The 19355-nt window shown below is 33.2% G+C and overlaps 1 protein-coding gene across 1 annotated transcript; it reads right to left on the bottom strand.

Moving 5' to 3' along the window:
• Positions 1-668: 668 nt before the first annotated feature.
• LOC132544286 (5'-nucleotidase domain-containing protein 3-like) lies at positions 669-18520 on the bottom strand. Its single transcript, XM_060207859.1, has 16 exons — positions 18349-18520; positions 16732-16907; positions 16326-16400; positions 14509-14564; positions 13822-13912; positions 12959-13027; positions 12003-12059; positions 11312-11372; positions 9930-10032; positions 8933-9034; positions 8102-8186; positions 7480-7566; positions 6592-6645; positions 6191-6277; positions 5176-5240; positions 669-2763 (listed from the first exon to the last, which is right to left on the bottom strand). The coding sequence occupies exons 1-16, from the start codon at positions 18518-18520 to the stop codon at positions 2550-2552; spliced, it is 1554 nt and encodes a 517-aa protein (XP_060063842.1). The 3' UTR covers positions 669-2549.
• Positions 18521-19355: the final 835 nt, after the last annotated feature.

Genomic DNA, 19355 nt, shown 5'->3' with positions numbered 1-19355 from the left:
AACATGGTCCAATAGTACTCCAAGTAGTTATAACTTGTCAGCAAAAATTTATATGGAAACTTTTTTTAACCAAATTACTTTGTCAGTTCCTGTATAGTCTTATTTCTGTTCAGACCTTTTATCTCTGATCAAATAATTCCAGTGTATGATTACCAATAAGCTATACAACATATGTAATATAATAATGAATATAGAGACATGAATGTATTATATCAGAATGAAACTTTTCAGTTGCCCGAAAGATGATAGGGATTAACGTCCATGTTTCCATTCAAACCGAACCTAAGATTGCCACTGACATCCTTGTTTCCATTCTAACCAAGCCAAGGATTGCCACGGACATCCTTGTTTCCATTCTAACCGAGCCTCGGATTGCCTCTGATATCCTTGTTTCCATTCTGACAAAGCCCAGGATTGCCTCTGACATCCTTGTTTCCATTCTAACCGAGCCTCGGATTGCCTCTGACATCCTTGTTTCCATTCTAACCAAGCCAAGGACTGCCTCTGACATCCTTGTTTCCATTCTAACCAAGCCAAGGACTGCCTCTGACATCCTTGTTTCCACTGACATCCTTGTTTCCAACCAAGCCAATTGGACTGCCTCTGACATCCTTGTTTCCATTCTAACCAACCTCTGACATCCTTGTTTCCAGCCAAGGACTGCCTCTGACATCCTTGTTTCCATTCTAACCAAGCCAAGGACTGCCTCTGACATCCTTGTTTCCATTCTAACCAAGCCAAGGACTGCCTCTGACATCCTTGTTTCCATTCTAACCAAGCCAAGGACTGCCTCTGACATCCTTGTTTCCATTCTAACTGAACCAAGGATTGCCTCTGACATCCTTGTTTTCATTCTAACCAAGCCTAGGATTGCCACCGACATCCTGATTTATATAGACACTACTAATTAAGACACTTATTCCCACTCTCTGATTGGTGATTTTGATCTAGTGTTACTATTTATAAGGTGTTTTCTTATTATGACATTACTTCAAACGTAAGTCCAAAATCTCTTTGTCAAATACTGCATTTTTCTATCTTTTAACAATTCATTCATCATAATTCACCTTTTCTACCACATTAAAATTTATATATATCAACACTGAAGCTGAAATTGATCTAGACTTTGCCTTGTTAATGTCCATATAACTTTATATTCAGTATCATCCAAGTTAACAAAGTTATGGATCCATAATTTACAAAAATATTTTCATTAAATGAAGAGCACACAATGATATAAACTACATGTTGGACATGACAACGTCATATTAACATGTATATTGATGGGTTTTTTCTACTAAGGAAGTAACTGGGGTAGCAATGCTCTCAATGTGTGTTTGTTCCAGATTGAAAAAAATCCTTGTATGATATATACATTTAAATCTGCCCTAAAAGCAAATTGTATATAAAAACACCTGTCTATAAAGGCCACATCTTTTGGGTTCCAATATGATACACTTCACATTAACTGAACTTCCATGTAAAGGCCATCTAACTATAAAGGTCACTTTACTTGGCTCTCTTCACAAGTCTTTATAGACAGGTTTGACTGTACTTTATACATTATCATGCTATTTGGGTATTGTTATGGTAGAACACTTATAGCACTGGCTATATTGCTTTAACTTATATACAAAAGATATCAGTGTTATAACAGAGGGTAAACAGGCATGAGAAGTGATTTCTTTTCATAAATATAAATTGAATATGCGGCCAAAACAATATAATAAACGTTTGACAGAAAAAGCTATATCTTGTTTAAATATAGGAAGTGGACAAAAGGTTGAGAGACAAATGTTTTTTGCTGAGAAATTCTATGCCACAGGTGTGAAATTCTAGCTCTATACTCAGTTCCTTCTTATTTCTTGAATGCAGAAAAACAGAGAAATAGAAACTTCTTATTGTACTGTAAAATCCTTAATTTTAGAGGGCAATTTATTGTCATTTATTTTTGGGTACAATTAATCTATCAATGTATTGGTCTATTAGTGCTGATATGAGTATAAGTAGACCTATTTAACTTTATTCATCCACAAAATCAAGTCTCCATTAAAATTATTTTGATTTTTTTTTTTTTTTTTGAGTTCCGCAAAAATATGCATGACTTAACAGTATATTATGTCTACATTGCACCATTCCTACCCCCTTTATCCCTAATTTTCAATATGTGGCATTTACATCCCCTGCTTTTCAATTCATTTAATCCCAGTGTTAAATATACATTTCAAAATCATTTTAGACACAAAATCGGCTTGGTATTCGGAATTGATAGGGATGTGTATTCTTGGGATGAAGTTTTAATTACTATAATAAAGAGGACATTATTTCATACCTGGCCATTTCCTTCGGTTTGAAGAGGTGATCGGTTTTAAAAGGGATCTGTTTGGGGAAGTTGCACTGTATATGTATGCTGTCCTAGACAATTACATAATTTTGTAGTTCTGGAGTCTATCGATGGTAGAAGATGTTTCAATCCATAACTCCACCAAACCAAAATTTTACTTCCTTTTTTATCATCAATACAGACATTTTCCCAATAAAGATCTAACTCAGCCTCCAATATTCCCATATGTTGGTGACTCGTGGGGCAGAGCCATCCGCCGTGGATAGAAAGTATGGTCCACAGGGTACTCTAGTAAATTCACCACACTGGACATGTACATATCAGCGAAGCGCGCCAGTCTGCGTGAGAAGTAAGTTGGGTTGTGGTACGTCCGAAATATACTGCCAAACCTTGGGTTGAACAGGCTCTTTGTGAAGTTTCTGTAAACAACCAGAACACCTTAAATCAAATAAATTCAATATTACACCAACACCAAATTTTGTATATCTGATTATTTCAAACATTGTATGTCACAAGAATATTTATACCACTCTTATATCCTTTATTTCTTGAGCTGTATATCATAAAATCTGTCTACAAACATAAATGATTTCAATAAAAAAGTATAAGATGTTTGAATCACTGTTGTACAACAAGATTAACACACATATACATATGTCAGATGTAAGGAATCTCATACCTGTATATACATATAAAAAATAATACAAGTTTCTGTGTCATTAGAAATTTAAGAAACAAGTCTTTAAGATTTGTTTACATCTACTTTCATGGCGGGATGAAATAATTTTTTTATGAGGAGTATTATAAATGGAAAATGGAAGCACATTTAAGATGATTTTGATCATATGAAAACATTTTTTTCTCCTGTTGTCACAATAACACTCTATAATCATCCTTCATAGGATAGGTAAAAATTTTATATGGATATCACCACTTCATGACAAGGTAATCATGTAATTATGAAACATATGCCTTTCTGTTTACAGGTGAGTTGAACATAAGTATTACAAGTAAGAGAAAATACTGAAATCTGAACAAAACAAGGGAGACAATTCTGCAGAATCGTAAAGCCACATTATCTTATTTTCTTCTTCACAATCTGACAGGCTGGACTAGCATTTCTTACTTATATTATAAAGGCATTTAAAAGTAAAAAATTATTTTATTTGAAAATATTGGCCTTTTTTCAGAATTCAATGAGTATGATTCTTAAAGAAAGTGAACGGTGCATTCACTGTAGATCTGATAAGTCATGTGATATAGGTCACTTTTGCATAAGCAGTTGAAATGGTTGATCAGGTTGAACCTGCAAGAATAATGCCATGTACAGATAAGGACCAGGACTGGACTGTGAAATATTTAGCATGTGCCAAAACTAACTTGCTGAATGTCATTAGTTTTCAGAATTTCAGCATAAAGAAGGATCGATACACCCACATATTTCCAGAAGCTATTAAGTATAATTGAAATGGAGGGTGTCTTAACTTCACTTAATTGTTTGATGTTTGACCAGAAATAACAAAACTGTGTATTTAGAGCTTTACATATATCAGTTCCAACATCTGGGAAATGTGTGTTCATGTATGATGGAATGATTCCAGAGCACCTGAACTGTTTCAACCTGGTTACACTAAAGGGACCATATTATCTATCATCTTTATCTTCATGGGCACAAAAAAATAGATTATGGCATTAACATTTACATTGATCAATAAAACAGTAATTATTTCAAGAAATAGTCATAGACACTTTAAAGAACGAAGAACTATAAAAATTATCCTGGATTCTACTCAACCTTACTACTTATAAATTAGATAGATACTTTCTGAGCCAAGATGAGCAAACCCATATTTCAGAATAATTACAGAAGTACAGAAAATTCTACATCAGTGCTATTTGGTCTTACTATCTTTTGGGGAAAAAAAAAACATTATTTTCAAGACATCTGCCCTAACTTCACTTAACTATTTGTGGAATGCAATATTTTGATTACTTTGTTTGTCTGTTGGTTTAATCAACCTATGAACAGTCATGATCATTTTTAGGTAGAGTCTCCTTGTAGCAGCTGGTGGCAACTTCGCTGAACAACATACAGAAGGCACACCAAGAGCCATCCAGATCAATTAAGGTTAAGTAATTTGCCAAAAGATATGAACACAATAGCAATGACTAGCCCATGTCTCAGGTTCTGAGAAACACATACCCTACTGGTAGTCAGTGTCAAACTCCATAACTCAGATCTTCACCTGAGGTTATGCAGATCAACACTCTACCAATTGAGATAATTGCAACCCCTTTATTTCTTGTGATTTTCCTTTCATTTGTACTGCTGAAGGAGAAAATGTACTTTCATGGATACATGGTTTGAATAAATCATTTAGTTTTTGATTGGGATTTATTTGTGTTAATATATGAGGAGACTCACAAATTTGAATTCCTCGCTATTTGTCCTTAAATAACTCTGGATGGCTTCCATGTTGATTCATTAACAGATATCAGACTTTTAAAGAGTCCAGGTTTCTAATGGTTTATTGTTCGCCAATTTCTAGATCAGTTCTCACAAAATCCTGTATTCAGAAATATTTCTGAAGAGGCATGCAATTTTGTGAAATGAAGTATTCGCTAAATCTAAATAATTTACAGTATACAAATCTGAAAGGTAAAGTTGTCCAATAGAGCTCTAAAGCTGGTATTACATCTTTCTCAGCTTTAAATAATACACACATATATTCACATCACCAACAGTCAGAAATGGATTAATATCCTCCATAGCGTTAGATACTTATAAATTATATGTACCAAAACTGAAGTGTTTGGGCACAATAACCTACCTTATTTCATCTCGTTCCTGAAGCCACACATTCAAGATTTCTTTGACCTCTGGACACTGGTCAACCTGATATCAAAGAACAAAGATGTGTCAACCTGTCCTGTTAGTTTGTCGACAGACTTTGTAATTGCTGATTATATGGATTTAAGTGGAGTGTGTAACACAGAAATTGTGCTCTAACCCGGCCATTTCTTTCAATTTCATCTTTAAAGGGTATGTGTGTCTGGAATAAGGTATCAGAGGTGATAACCATTTCAAGGCAATCAACCCCTCATGCATAATCAAGGCATGACTATTGCACTACACACCTTGCTCCAGCCATACAAAGACTACAGAAATATTTCTAATTTCTACATAAAATGCACTCCACAGCAATGGCAAAGTTTGTGATGACACAGGAACACACTAGTACATGTAACTATCAAATATGGTAGGCTATTGAGGCAGCTGTCACATAATGAATGGAACTTCATATTAAGTATTTCTCACCTTCGATAATCATTAGATAGCTGGTCATACAAAATTATCTCTTTCTGCTGAAAGTAGTATTGATATTGTGACTTCCCAACAGCAGAATTTATTTTTCATTTGGTACAATTTTTTTCTTTGCTATTATCATTAAATATTGAATTTTCAACTTAACCTTACTGAAAAGACTGTAGAAATAAACACAAAAGCACTCTTATAAAAAGTAAACTGTTTCAGCACTGTGTCAATTTCTTAATTTCCAATTAGACAGAAAATGTTATAAAACAAAATAGCTTTAGTGATTTGGTGTAGTCAGATATTCTCTGACACTGGAATACCTTAACAAATCAAAATGTATTTCCTAATATATGTGTATCTTCATAAATCATACCTTTTCTTCATTTGAATATATCTTAATAAATCATACTTGTATTTCTTCTTTGAAAATCTTCTAAGTCTTCTTCTTGTAATATTCTAATTTGAATATGTCTTAATAAGTCATACCAGTATTTTTCTAATTTGAATAATTATATATTTATAAAACATACTTGTATTTCTTCTATCAGTTCCTGGAGGACACATAGCCATCTCACAGCCACTTGGAAATCTTCTGAATTAGACTTGCCTATCTCTGTCTGAAAAAAAAAAAAAAAAAAAAATGTTTTAAGATTTCTGATATACATGAGTACATACCTGGGTCAGTAAGTGTCTCAGCGATATTTTATCTGTTGTTCTACTAATTTCTTTTCTCTTAATTCATGCATAAACATGTAACGTCAAATTCATACAAATTTGATGCCACAGAAAAACAAAATGTGTATAAAATTATTTCCAGACTTGGTTCACTGACCAAAGCTGCCTTTCAATACAAAAAAATGAAATATAGCATCAGTAACAACTTATGTACAAACTTTTCCTACAGGTAAATGATGCTAAAAAATGTCTATACCTCTAGTTCTGGGATAATTGCACCTGTTTTCCAACCATGCTTTAGTGATGGGTCCTACAAAATACATTAAACAAGCATATATTACATGTATACAAATAAAATAAAATGTGATTTCAAAGAATTTGAAGAAGAACACAAAATGTTTTCCTTAATCAGACAGAAAAACTTATTTGGGTGTTTTTTCTTTCCAAAAGTATAGGATGATTTTTACACTTTTCATATTTGTGAATATCATCTTAAATGTTTGAGTGAATGAGTCTAATTGCCATGTATTTCAGCATGTTACTACTCAAATTAGCTAGAGAGTTCTCAAGAGGAGATTGTTAGAAGACGTTAAGAGAGAATTTCTTGAAAACTTGTCAATATTTTTTTAAATCATTTTTATCAAGCAAACTAGAAACTAAATATCAAAACCCTTGTCTTTTGATTTCAACTTTTTTTTAATTTGAAAATATACAAATGGTATTTGATGCTTATATGTCATCTTATCTTCTTCGCATATAGGAAGTTATTTAAAACATTTAGATTTAAACACATTCCTACCTAATGAGTCTTAAGGTGTCATATGCTCACTTTTTATCACAGCTTGCTACTTAACAAGGTGGGACTTATGGCTGTATAATAAGGAGTTGTCTAAAGAATCCAAAAAGTTAAACTGGACATACAACAGATGCATGGATGAGTGATAGACACTGAAACACCCTATATTACATTCATTTGTCTTTTGTATTAATGAACCAAAAACATATGTCTCGCCTAAAACTATTTATTCCTAAATGTAGTACATTTGGGAAAGGAAATATATTATGTATCAAACCCTTTTCTTACCCTAACGTAACTGTTAACCTAAAATTCTCAAAACAAGCTAAGTTACCCAAATATACCTACTGCTAAATCACTGTACACATGATCACCAAAATAGAGCACCTTGGCTCCATGCCAGTCGGTCATCTGCCTAAAAAAATTAAAGTTTCCCTGAAACAAAACCAGAAAAGTAAATTAAGGAAACAAAAATATTAAGAACGAAGGAAGCTTTAAAACCTATGTGTAAACAGAGACATAAAGTTTCACACTGAACATTTTCATATGATTGTAAACAATATTCTAGTACACAAGAATTACATGGTCATTTTTATGCATAATACACTAAAATTTGTGTCCTTAACAGATAATGTACTGACACTACAAAACTTTACAGTCCAGCTTCTCAGCCCAGTTCGACTGTAAAATCTGGGAGATCAATCTATATTCATGGTTTGGTTAAAAATGGATTTAAACTTTTGAGCAACAGATTAGATGCAAAACTTTCAAGCAAAATGTTGATAATACCTGTGTCCTCAGAAAATAACACCATTGTCATGTTTCCACAACGTCACAGGTGAGACAAACATAGGTATTATTTTCATGGATCAAGTCTATGATGAATGTAGACATGATTACATATTAATTCTTCTATGCTCCCCTGATGTAAGACATACATTCAGTTATTTCACTTAAAATTTGACCTCACCTCTTGATAAACTCGATCTTTACGTAAATGAGAAACTCTGTCCCAATATTCCAGCTTTTTACATGGATCGTAAATTCTGAATGGCCTGAAAGAATGTAGTGAAACACAATTATATATTATCAAGAAGTGCTTTATTGGTCAGTGTGTGGTATTTAAGAATTCTGTCAAAAGGACATGGGTTATAGAATAGAGTCACTAAAACTAAAATAATGAACACTGATTGATTTCTTGTATCACCAGTATCTCCTGAATAAGACAACATACAACAATACAGGATTATATCATACCTAGATCTCTGATTTTCAGTGGCTAAGTTTTCAGTCCCTAATTTTAATTCACTTGGACAAAACAAACCCACTGCTCACCTGCACTTGAAATGCATTCGGGTTGAACTTTACAATATTACGGTAATAACAATTCCTTGCTGCGCGAGCCCAGTTCACTGGGATTATTTTTCAGGTCAGAAGGTACAAGGTCAGGGTTACTAATAATTTCACTTTAATCTAACTTGCCATTTTATAATTTTTTTCATGCTTTGATGATTTTTTTTAATCTATTTTGGAGTTCAAAACATAAAATATGATGACATTAATTGAAGATTATGTTCCATTCCGGATGTATTAGTTTAAAGGTACAGGTAAACACTGATGCAATCATTAAGAGTAAAATTTATGTAAGTTTTGCCAGTCGTTTGTACATACCAGGGATATCTATACAATAAAAGTGAAGGTGATAACAAGATCATTCAAAAACATTTATTACAAGATGCATCTACTCTTATACTGTCCACTAAAAAAATAAATAACTGATTTTTTGATAGGGCCTTCCTACCTAGATGATTCATTGAAAAACTTTGGTTTCCTTGCATTGCAGATGATTACTTCAAACAGCTCCATCCAGTCACCTCCAATCAGGTATTTCATCCCAGCATTTCTGTACAAAAATACATAAAACTGATCACCTGAAGGGAACCAACAAGCTCAAAATCATTAGTGAAAAATTAATTTGTCGTGATATTTAATGTTTACTTAACAGAACAGTACACAACAAGCTCAAAATCATTAGTCAAAAATTAATTTGTCTTCATATTCTATGTTTACATAACAGAACAGTATACACATGCTCAAGTCTGGATTTTGTTATGTCCAGGAAAAAAAGTTATAACACAATTATCTGACTTGTCACACTTCCAGTTAACAAGCCAGCTTTAATTACTGAAAATTTCTGACAACTACACAGTATACACTGAAATCATTAAATCAATGTACACTTCAAACAAATTGTTCAGAGGTGAATTTACCAAAAAAAAAAATATCACACCTATTTCATTGTCACTGCTATTGTTAACACTGTCATTGTTAATTTGAGATAAATAATAACTCTTTTCTGCACATGCTAAAGTTGGTCTTATTACAATAAAGTAGCATTTATTCAAAATTGGCGATTTCACTTCAGTAGATATGATGAAGGTGTTTGTAAGTAGATATAGGCTAGTTATAGGATAGACATAGTAAATCATTTTGCAATAGCAAACATAAGCCATTAACACAATATTACCATTAAAATGATGTTCAATGGCGACTTTAACCTCAAAAAGTTTTTTCTCCTCCATTTTTCACATATTCCTGGTAAAATTCTTGCTGCAATATACCACTTGGCTAGGAGAACTTCTCTTTAGCTCGACCAGTTGAGCATTAGACTAGTTAGCCAGACATCATGGTTTTGAATCCTAGGGGACGCATTAAAATATATAAAAACTTCTGCAGCATTTGTCTACCAAATGTTGTACCATCCATCTCCTTCCCATCCACCCTCTACTTGTACTTACACGAAAGGGAAGCCACTGTTTGTGATCAGAAATAACTTTTTGTTGGAGTTGATGAGACGATGAAGTACTTGTGTTATCTCTGGTCCCCGTTCCAGGTACCTCGCTGTAAAACAAGTAAATGACCTAATGTAAGCGACTGAGATAAGCGAATGTCTTTCCCTATAACAAGAGACCTATGGGCCTTAACGGTCACTTGGACAGTGTTATAACCTGTCCATCAGTCCCAGCATTGGAACAGACAGTACAGAACTGATATATGCATACTGGCAAAGTTTTCCTTATTTCTAAGTTTAAAGGCTTAACTTTCAATTTAAAAGAATGGATAATACTCTCTGTTGTTGAAGTATAGTATATCTGACCCCTGTGATCTTTAACAAAGGTCTGGGTAATTATTTGAAACAAACATGATAGCCCTTCATCCAAGTATGCCACTAGCCCAATATCATGACCCTGGGCCTATTGTTTATTGAGAAGGCATTGAAAGAGTTTGACATATTTGATACATGTAACCTTAAAATGGGTAAAGGTCATCAATATGGACAAAGTTGGTAGCCTTTCATGCCAGCATGCTTTAGGTCAAATATTAGCACCCAGGTTCTTTAGGTCATTGAGAAAAAGTTGTAAACAGATTTCAACACACTTGACCTCTGTGACCTTGAAAGTGGGTCAAGGTCATTTATTTTAACAAACTTGGTAGCCCTTCATCCAATCATTTAAAGGTTGTCGAAATGTGGATTGTTTATGATGCACAATGGATGACACACAATGGATGACAACGGACAAAAGGCGATTGCGATAGGTCACTTGAGAATTCATCTCAGTTGACCTAAAATGCTAATCATTATTTTGTGATGGTATTCATAGACTCAAATGAGAATTCAAGGATCTTTTTAAGCAAGAAGTGTCACCTTCCCTGGTCAGAGAAGTCTTACAAGGTATGAAGGCTACACACTTATTTAACAATGTCTCAATTCTATCTTTGGTCAACTATTAGTGATTGTTATGTCTCAATGACTACACAGTCACCTTTATCAGACAAATGACCAGTGTGAAGTGTACTAGCATTGACGCACAAAGGCCACAAACTCTCGCACATTAATGACAAAGAGTTTAGCGTAGCCAAATTTCAGTACATTGTTACCTTTTTCTGTGTTTTTCTATAATCTGTTTACCATCTCGTCACACTATTTTCGACCTTAGTGTACATAGGATTTTAGTACAGCCAATTCTTTACCATCTCATACACTACGTATGTCAGTGTTAGTATGCTCCACATTGCTCATTAGTCTAAAGAAGGTGACCGTGTAGCCATCGAAATGTCACAATCTAATCTTCTACTGGTTGTGTTATAAGAACATTTATTCCATATCCCAGTTACTTACCTAAGTCTTCCATAATTTTTGCATGTAAAATTCCAGACATGTGAACTCCCTGAACAGCTGACTGTAAAACAAATCAAGCAATCACCTATAAGTGAATCTTTAAGAATTCAAAATGACATATAATCTTTTTTTAAGAAATTTCTACTGACAAAAATTGATCATTTCAACATTTTTTATTAATTTCTGACATTAAATAATCTTAATAAATGCAATTCATTTAATTTTGATTAAAGTCTTCATAAACTGCCCTTGTCATTTAAAAAAACATTGGTTGTAAGAATTATATTCCTCAATAATTGGGTATGTAGTATTTGAATAGCATGTTGTAACAATTCACGCATGATAATAAGACTCCGCCCCATTTGCAATGCAATTCAACAATTTGCTGTGATTACCAGGAGGTACCTGGTAAAATACTTATCTATGCTAATAATTTAGTAATATAAACACATAAGTGATATAGTAAAATCATCATCTATTCTATTGTCACTTTATCTGCATCAAAACAGGAAAATCAAAACTTTTTAGCAGTGAAATTAAAGTATTACTGATTGGACAATAATCAATAGTCAGATATAAAGATATTATCCTTCTTTGATATCTATCTCTGTGTGAGAGATATCTCTTTACCAAACTGATAAAACCCAGTGTCTTGTGGACAAAATATTTGTTTTCAACCACACAAACTTACCCTCACATCATAAAACACATATTCTGGATCATAGGGGATTTCCTTCTGCATGAAAAACTGCAGAAAAAAATAAATATGATTGTTGAACAATCAATAACACAATTTTGATATTAACCTTACGCTTAATAATGAATGTTGCATTTCAGAAATAAAACATCACCTACAAGGTGACACTATTCTAAATGACAATCTGGTCTTGACTACACTTCAATAAAGAGCTGTACTATTAAATTTGGTGATAAAGCAGAGAAATAGCCAAGATGTTCAGAAATCATAAAGAAAATGTCAGTAAGTGTGATTACAGATCTTATCTAGGTCAGTAGTTAAGTTAAGAAAATACCAACAAATTGTAGACAGCTTGAACATCAATATATATACAGAGTTTATAGTTCAATGGTCAAACTATTTTCTGTACTGACTGCGATAATTTTTGTCAGCTTTAAACAATATTATGTACTACTAATTTAATAAAAACTCACTACATAACTTCTACAGAATTAAGCAGTTGTAAGTGGAAAAAGTAAATTTGCTCATGTGATATATCTTTTCCTATTAAGCCATATGTAAAATCAAATAGTAGACTATGGCAGGTTTTGAGAGGTGCATACATAATTTTTATTATAAAACTGAGTATGCAGGATGAGGTAAGAAACATGATTTAAATGTGGTTTACTTTGATATTGTTTTGATAAGACGTGATTTAAATCTGACAAAAATAAATAATAGCATGAAAGTTGATTAAAAGAAATGTCAATTACTCAAAGTTACAGATAAAAAGTGTAAATAAGTCTATGCTATAATAACAAAATCAACTTTTTTAAAGCAAAATGAATGGTACCAATTAACTTGTGGTTGCTTACAATGTTATGAAGAAAACCTCTGACAAAAAAGTCTTGGTTTGGTGTATAAATTGGACTATCATGTTACAGTGAAACATGAAAAGAACAAGAACTAACCTCTGTGACATCAGCTAGCAGTGTCATCTCTGGAACAGCAAACAGGTCGACAAGCTGATGCATCGGACCCTAAAACATGAACAAAATATTTTCTCACAGCTCTACATAATATTCAAACCTAGACACTTCAATCTGTGTAAAGTAGAACCCCACTAGTCTGGACACTTAAGTTTGTGTAAAGTAGAACTTCACTAGTCTGGACACTTAAGTTTGTGTAAAGTAGAACTTCACTAGTCTGGACACTTAAGTTTGTGTAAAGTAGAACCCCACTAGTCTGGACACTTAAATCTGTGTAAAGTAGAACTTCACTAGTCTGGACACTTAAGTTTAAGTAACAGGAGAACTAATTCATAATCTGGACAATTAGACCTCATCAGCCTGACCTTTCTAACAGTATCAAAATATAATCTCATCATTTTCTGTTAATTCAGAACATTTTGACTACCATCAGACTGCAGCAATTTTTGGATGCTAAATTTAAATTGCAAGGCATGTCATGGCAAGGGAACATGTTCCTCTACCCCATCCTCCCAAATTTTAAATTTCACTATTTTATTTTTTTTGTTTTTTTTTGTGTTTTTCACTTTGAACACTTACTAAACATTGCCTGAACTGGTCTATACTTTTCAATTCAGTTGTAAGAAATTTCCTTGACATGTACCTGAATGCTTCAAAATATATCTAGCAATCTCCAAAATTAAAGGAAAGGGATTTTTTTTTTCTCGTTTTTTTATACACCTAATTTTCCACCAGATTTGGTACAGTCGTTTTTTGGTAAGTATTGGTAAGTACACAGACAGAACTAAAATATTCAGATCTGAACGAGAGTGCACCAAAACCAATAAACAAAAAAATCAACTCACAGTTCCGTAGAACGTATTCATATCTTTAAGGGCTACATGAGTTCCATTGTAGAAAGCTTTCACCTCACTGTCTGGCACCTGTTGTAGACCTCTGGTAAAAATTTACAAATTTTTAGTACATATACATTAAGTTAATTTAATATTCAACACAAAAACATAAAGACACAGAGGGTCCTCACTGATATTTCAGCAATCATGACAAACCTCAGTGATACTGCAACTAGTATATCCTAATGATTGGCTCTGTACAAAGGAGGTCATCACATTTCCTTTATACTTCATCTTCAAATCATTCCTTAATTGCATCCAGCAACTTTGCCTACGAGAGCCATACATCTTTACTTTATATAAATTGATGCCTCAATGCTGCATCAGTCAGTCATACCATTGTCAGTTAAAATAAGGATCACTGATCACAGTTTCCTGGCTTGTCTATTACTTTCAACCACATTATTCACTTCAAATAAAAATGAAACATTGCCTCATACCATACCATATTATTATCATAGAGATAACTAATTTTGTTCATTTGGCATTTATGACACAGTAAATGAAGGTCTTTATCCAAAATGAACAATTCAAACTGAAAAGGAAGTTTTCTAACTGCTACATATAAATTTTCCATTTTTTTCAAAAAGATATCTTACCAGAAGGAATGACAGGTATGAAAAATGCAGCAATATTTACCTGAACACTGTGCCAAGCTGTATGTTGTGGAAGGAGTCAAGCTTCATCATCAGGCCCTGTGTAAATAGAAGTTATATATTATATAATAATGTAAGTGCCTCCTACTTCTGATGCTATATCAGTCAATTGAGATGCATCTACACACAAAACATGAAGACTTAACATGAAATTGTACAACAGATCAGCCCAACAAAAATAAAATGTCTGTATTCAAGTCAAAGATCAAGACTGAGAACAGTTACACTGACTTACTTCTTTGATATGACACTTTGTCATCCAAAGATATAGCAAGTCTTAACTCAAACTTATACCACGGGTATACCCGGTATATATTCAAAACAAAGGAATTAAGACATTACATTAAAACTGTATTGGTGATCAAGATGTATCTTCATATAAATCTGGTAATTAGTCTGTAAGACCAAGCCATTTTTATCTAGGTCAAAGGTCAAAATATAGGTCATATTGACTATATATTGTTAGATTGTATTTAACATGTTGTCTCCGTAAGATGTCTTTTTACACAAGAACACAAATCAGGAAAATTCTACTTAAAAAGGATTCTGGCCCCAAAAACAAATACATGGTACATATGTACTTCCATGTACAACTTTTCAAAAGAGACAAAATCAATTACTGTTTAATCCTTTTATGGACAATTATCTTTATATAAAATGGGGTTTTATTAAGTGACAAGTGCTTGAAATAAAGAAATAATTGTATATTTAAGAAAGCATCACAAATTATACAAATCCCCTTGCAGTTTTGCCTAATATTAAGTGCAATAAAAAAGATGGGCTACTGTGTGAAGTTTGATCAGAATCTTCAAGGAATGAAGCCATTAGAGTATCAATTACCTTGACTCTACAACCCTGAAACTCAAGCTAAAGTAAGATATATTAATCCCTTGTAAATGTATGTTTGATAAAAATCTATCCAGAAATGACATATAAAGCTAGAGCTGAAGTGCTGACAAGGATTTTCTGAAAATAATAACAGCAACCTTGATCTTGACCCTACAACCACGGAAACTTGAAATTGTCCAAGATCCTTTAAAACTTTGTAATCTGTAATCAAAATCCAACAAGAAATGAAGCTGCTTCTGTGCCGAAAGGGCTTTTCTAAATATAGTAACAGCAGCCTTGTCTTTGACTCTGAAATTTTAACCTGTCAGAGATATAATGTTTTTCTTATAAATGTGTGCAGTTTGATCAAAATCACTCAAGGCATGGGGCTGCTAAAGTACAAGGAATTCCTAAAAAAAATAATGACATTGAACCTAGAACCCAATAATTCTAACTTAACCCAGGAATAATCATCACTTATTAATTGTGTGATTTTTTTTATCTAAAATCTGTCGTGGGAGGATGATGCTAATGTCAAAATAGCAACACTGATCTAGACCTTGATCATACAACCCTGAAATTTCAAACTTGACCGAAGTATCCTCCTCCCTTACAAGTGTGTTAAGTTTGATTAAAATCCATTAAGAAGTATAGCTTCTTAAGTGCTGACAAGGATTTTCTAAAAATAGTAAAGATAACCTTGACCGTGACACTAGAACACTGAAATTCAAATTTTCTAAGATCTAATGGTTCTTTATAAATGTCTGAAGATCAAAATTCCTCTATGAAGAAGCTGCTAAAGTACTGAGAAGATGTGTTATATTATGTTAAGTATATGTGTATATATACACAAAATGTATGTATGCTGTATACCTCGGCATTCGTCATAAGAGGATAACAACAGCTGTTAGAATTATGCTGCTGGAAATTTCATAGAAACCTCTGCAACTTCGTCTTTCCAGTAACACTCACCCTTTGGATGTCATAGTGAAGTCCACGTATTGAGAAGTCCTTCACATATTTGATGTTCATAATGGCATCTGGATACTGTAATATAATCATACTTTATTTAGACATATCAGGCTTCTCTTGAAAAAGCATTGAGGTAATTGTCCATGCGGGTTTGTCATCCCAAACGAGTTTCAAATCAGAGTAATTTTTTATCTATTCGCGACTTAATATGGAAAATTAGCAAAATCAAACTTCAAGTAAGGAAAACTCTCTGATTATTTTTTTTTCCAACAAAATGATTTGGTAGATTTTGTATTGGCAACAAGACTTCTGGATATACTTGTAAAGTAAATAATTGGATGAAAAGAAATATGAAACTTTCAGCTTGATTCCCGACATAATACTGAAACACTGTGAATTGACTAACCCTGTATTTGCTGACTAGACTCTCACGACCTAAGTCATAAATGAGCTGATGGAGGGCAGGAGTATAAGAGGCCAGGGTGTAGTCATAATCAAATCCATAGACATCAATGCTACCAAGGTCCGTCTCATTGTTGGCAAATATTGCTTTGGGATTAATCAGTTTGATTCCAGTAACATCTGAAACAATATTTGACATGTAAATTAATTTCTTTGTAAGATTGAAGATGTTGTAATGGTCTGAAGCATACCAAGGCAAAAGAGAATTTGCTTTGTATAAATAATGGGGTTTATCTCCATATAGGATCACACTGGTAGGGCCCAGTTACCAATTCTTTAAAATTCTTCTATTATATGGACTACAGGATTGTGTTTATAATTTATCTGGTACATTCTTGATTGAGTGGTAGGTTAATAATGAACCATATTTACCTGGCTAAATTCCCAATTGAAATTATTTCATAATTAAAGCCAAATTCACAAAATATGCAATTTACTCATGAAAATTTATTGTCTGAATCATCAATTTTCACAACAAATTAGTATAAATGGGGATTAGAATCATAAAAAAGGGTACCATCATAGAATGAATTATGTTTTAGCAAAGGGGAATCAATTTGGCATAAGTTACCATAACAGATCCTGGGCAACTCCCAAAACTATTTACCTGAATAAAGTGAAACACAACAAAACAACTGAATGTGTACAACAGAGACATACCAAATTGATACTGGGCCTATAAGAATTATCCTATCTAGATCATCTATGGAAACTCATAGAAACTAAGGAGGAAATGTTGTAAACCTGATATACAAAAAATATTCACTTTGACTGGGAACTGTCAATATCTGAATTAACAGTCTCTGTGATTAGTTTGTTTGGATAATGACATAAGAAATTTTATATAACCACATAGAGAAATGTAAGATATTTTAAATAACAATAACATTTTTATGTAAAAACTTGATATGGACAGTACATGCCTGCATTCATAACTTATCCTATTAAATCTTATAAAATCCCTTTCAAAGATATAATTTTACATGCGACCAAACAAACAATATTGTATCAGCACCAACAGTTAACTCTTTCAAAAATAGATTAGATGAACACTGGGCAAATGAAGAACTGGTATATAATTATAAATCAGAAATTATGTAGTTCCTGGATCTGACGTCTCAAATGACAATAATTATAAACATTATTATTGTATCACCGAGACCGGTATAGAGGATTGTAATGATCCTGCACTGGTAATAAACTAAACCAAAAAGAACAATCGGCATGACCAATTGTTGTTGTAATTCGAAGTCTACTTAAACCAGGCGAGCGGTACTTGCAGGTTTTATGAGACTTCTGTTTTATGTAATTTATCGCCGATAGTGCGATACATGCACGATATTTTGCTCGTTAGTGCAAACATTTGCTTTTATAAACCGTTGTGTAGAAGGTAGTAATAAATCATACAAAAGGTAAATCCATGGTCATTATAATATTTTTTTCAATTTACATTATAATAACGAGTAAAATAGTGTAAGTCACTAATAACTTCGTAAGTCATCATCAGTACAGTAGTGTAAAACATGTTACTGTGTCCTAATTATAAACAGGCCGGCTTTACCATGTGCCTTCTCTTTTTCCACTTGATATCTTTGCAGCCAGTCATCTCGTTTAAGTCTATGTTCGTTTTGTTTCACCGAACAATTCCTTACGTGGGTCGTCTCAATCACCTGTCGCGTAAAAACGACATTTTTCACACCTGAAAAACATCGTCTGACAGTGTTGACATTCATGTTTCAGAAAAAAGGGGGAGCAACTATGTACTACTTCCGGGTTTAGGATTGCGCAGCACATGTCAAACATCAAATGATTTCTAATGACCGTTATGAAATCCATAAATAAACATATACCCTACACCCTACTGATATACTCTGCATAACAGTACTGTTTAGTTTTACAAGATCTACAGCAGACTTAATGTGATTGGCTGCTTTCTGGTGCGGCGTACTTACCGAGAGGCAGTCATCTTCGATTTTGTTAGCTTTTACACTTACTTACTCTTACTTAGTCGATTCTGAATGTAGGCCTTCTTAGGCCTCTATACTCAGATCCAGATTTTGTCTCAATAAAGTATTCATATAGTCACTCCTGGTTGATGTACTGCTTTGGTGATTGTCAACATTGTACTTTCTGTCCTCTAGTTCCCAGAATTTGTCCAATCTGTTTTCAAAGATTGATGTAGGCACATGTTTGTTACCATTAACTGCGGGAAAGTAAGCTATAGACTATTTTAGGCTTCTTATGTAGGTAGCTTCAAATGTCCGTGATCTCGGAGTAATCTGAAGAATAAAATGAAATATTGCGAACAATTATTGCAATCTTGATATATACAATACTTTTGCGATTTAACTATTAAGTAGATATGTATTACGGTTCCCATTCCTTGGTTTTACCCAAAACACTGTTATCTTCGAGGCAACAAATATTATATTCTCCTAATAAAATCATCTCGTAATCTAATCTTCAATTGTAAGTATTCCCAAAAACATTTCATCTAAAATCGGCTTTGGTTTTGGAAAGAAGAATTCAATGGTAAGAAATTCAAGAGTTTCGCTGTTATAGGTGATG

This window comes from Ylistrum balloti, unplaced genomic scaffold, assembly GCF_031769215.1.
Source record: "Ylistrum balloti isolate Yb309-2 unplaced genomic scaffold, AGI_CSIRO_Ybal_v1 Utg369790, whole genome shotgun sequence".
NCBI lineage: Eukaryota > Metazoa > Mollusca > Bivalvia > Pectinida > Pectinidae > Ylistrum > Ylistrum balloti.
The sequence above is the reverse complement of the archived record's forward strand: the minus strand, read 5'-3'. Positions and strand labels throughout refer to the sequence as shown.

Excerpts from the sequence above, each read along its gene's own strand:
- LOC132544286 (XM_060207859.1), bottom strand. The coding sequence starts at position 18,520 with ATGAATGTCAACACTGTCAGACGATGTTTTTCAGGTGTGAAAAATGTC. Across the intron at positions 13,913-14,508 it reads CAGCTTGGCACAGTGTTCAG|AGGTCTACAACAGGTGCCAG; the intron begins GTAAATATTGCT and ends AATTTTTACCAG. Across the intron at positions 7,567-8,101 it reads AAGATCGAGTTTATCAAGAG|GGAAACTTTAATTTTTTTAG; the intron begins GTGAGGTCAAAT and ends GTTTTGTTTCAG.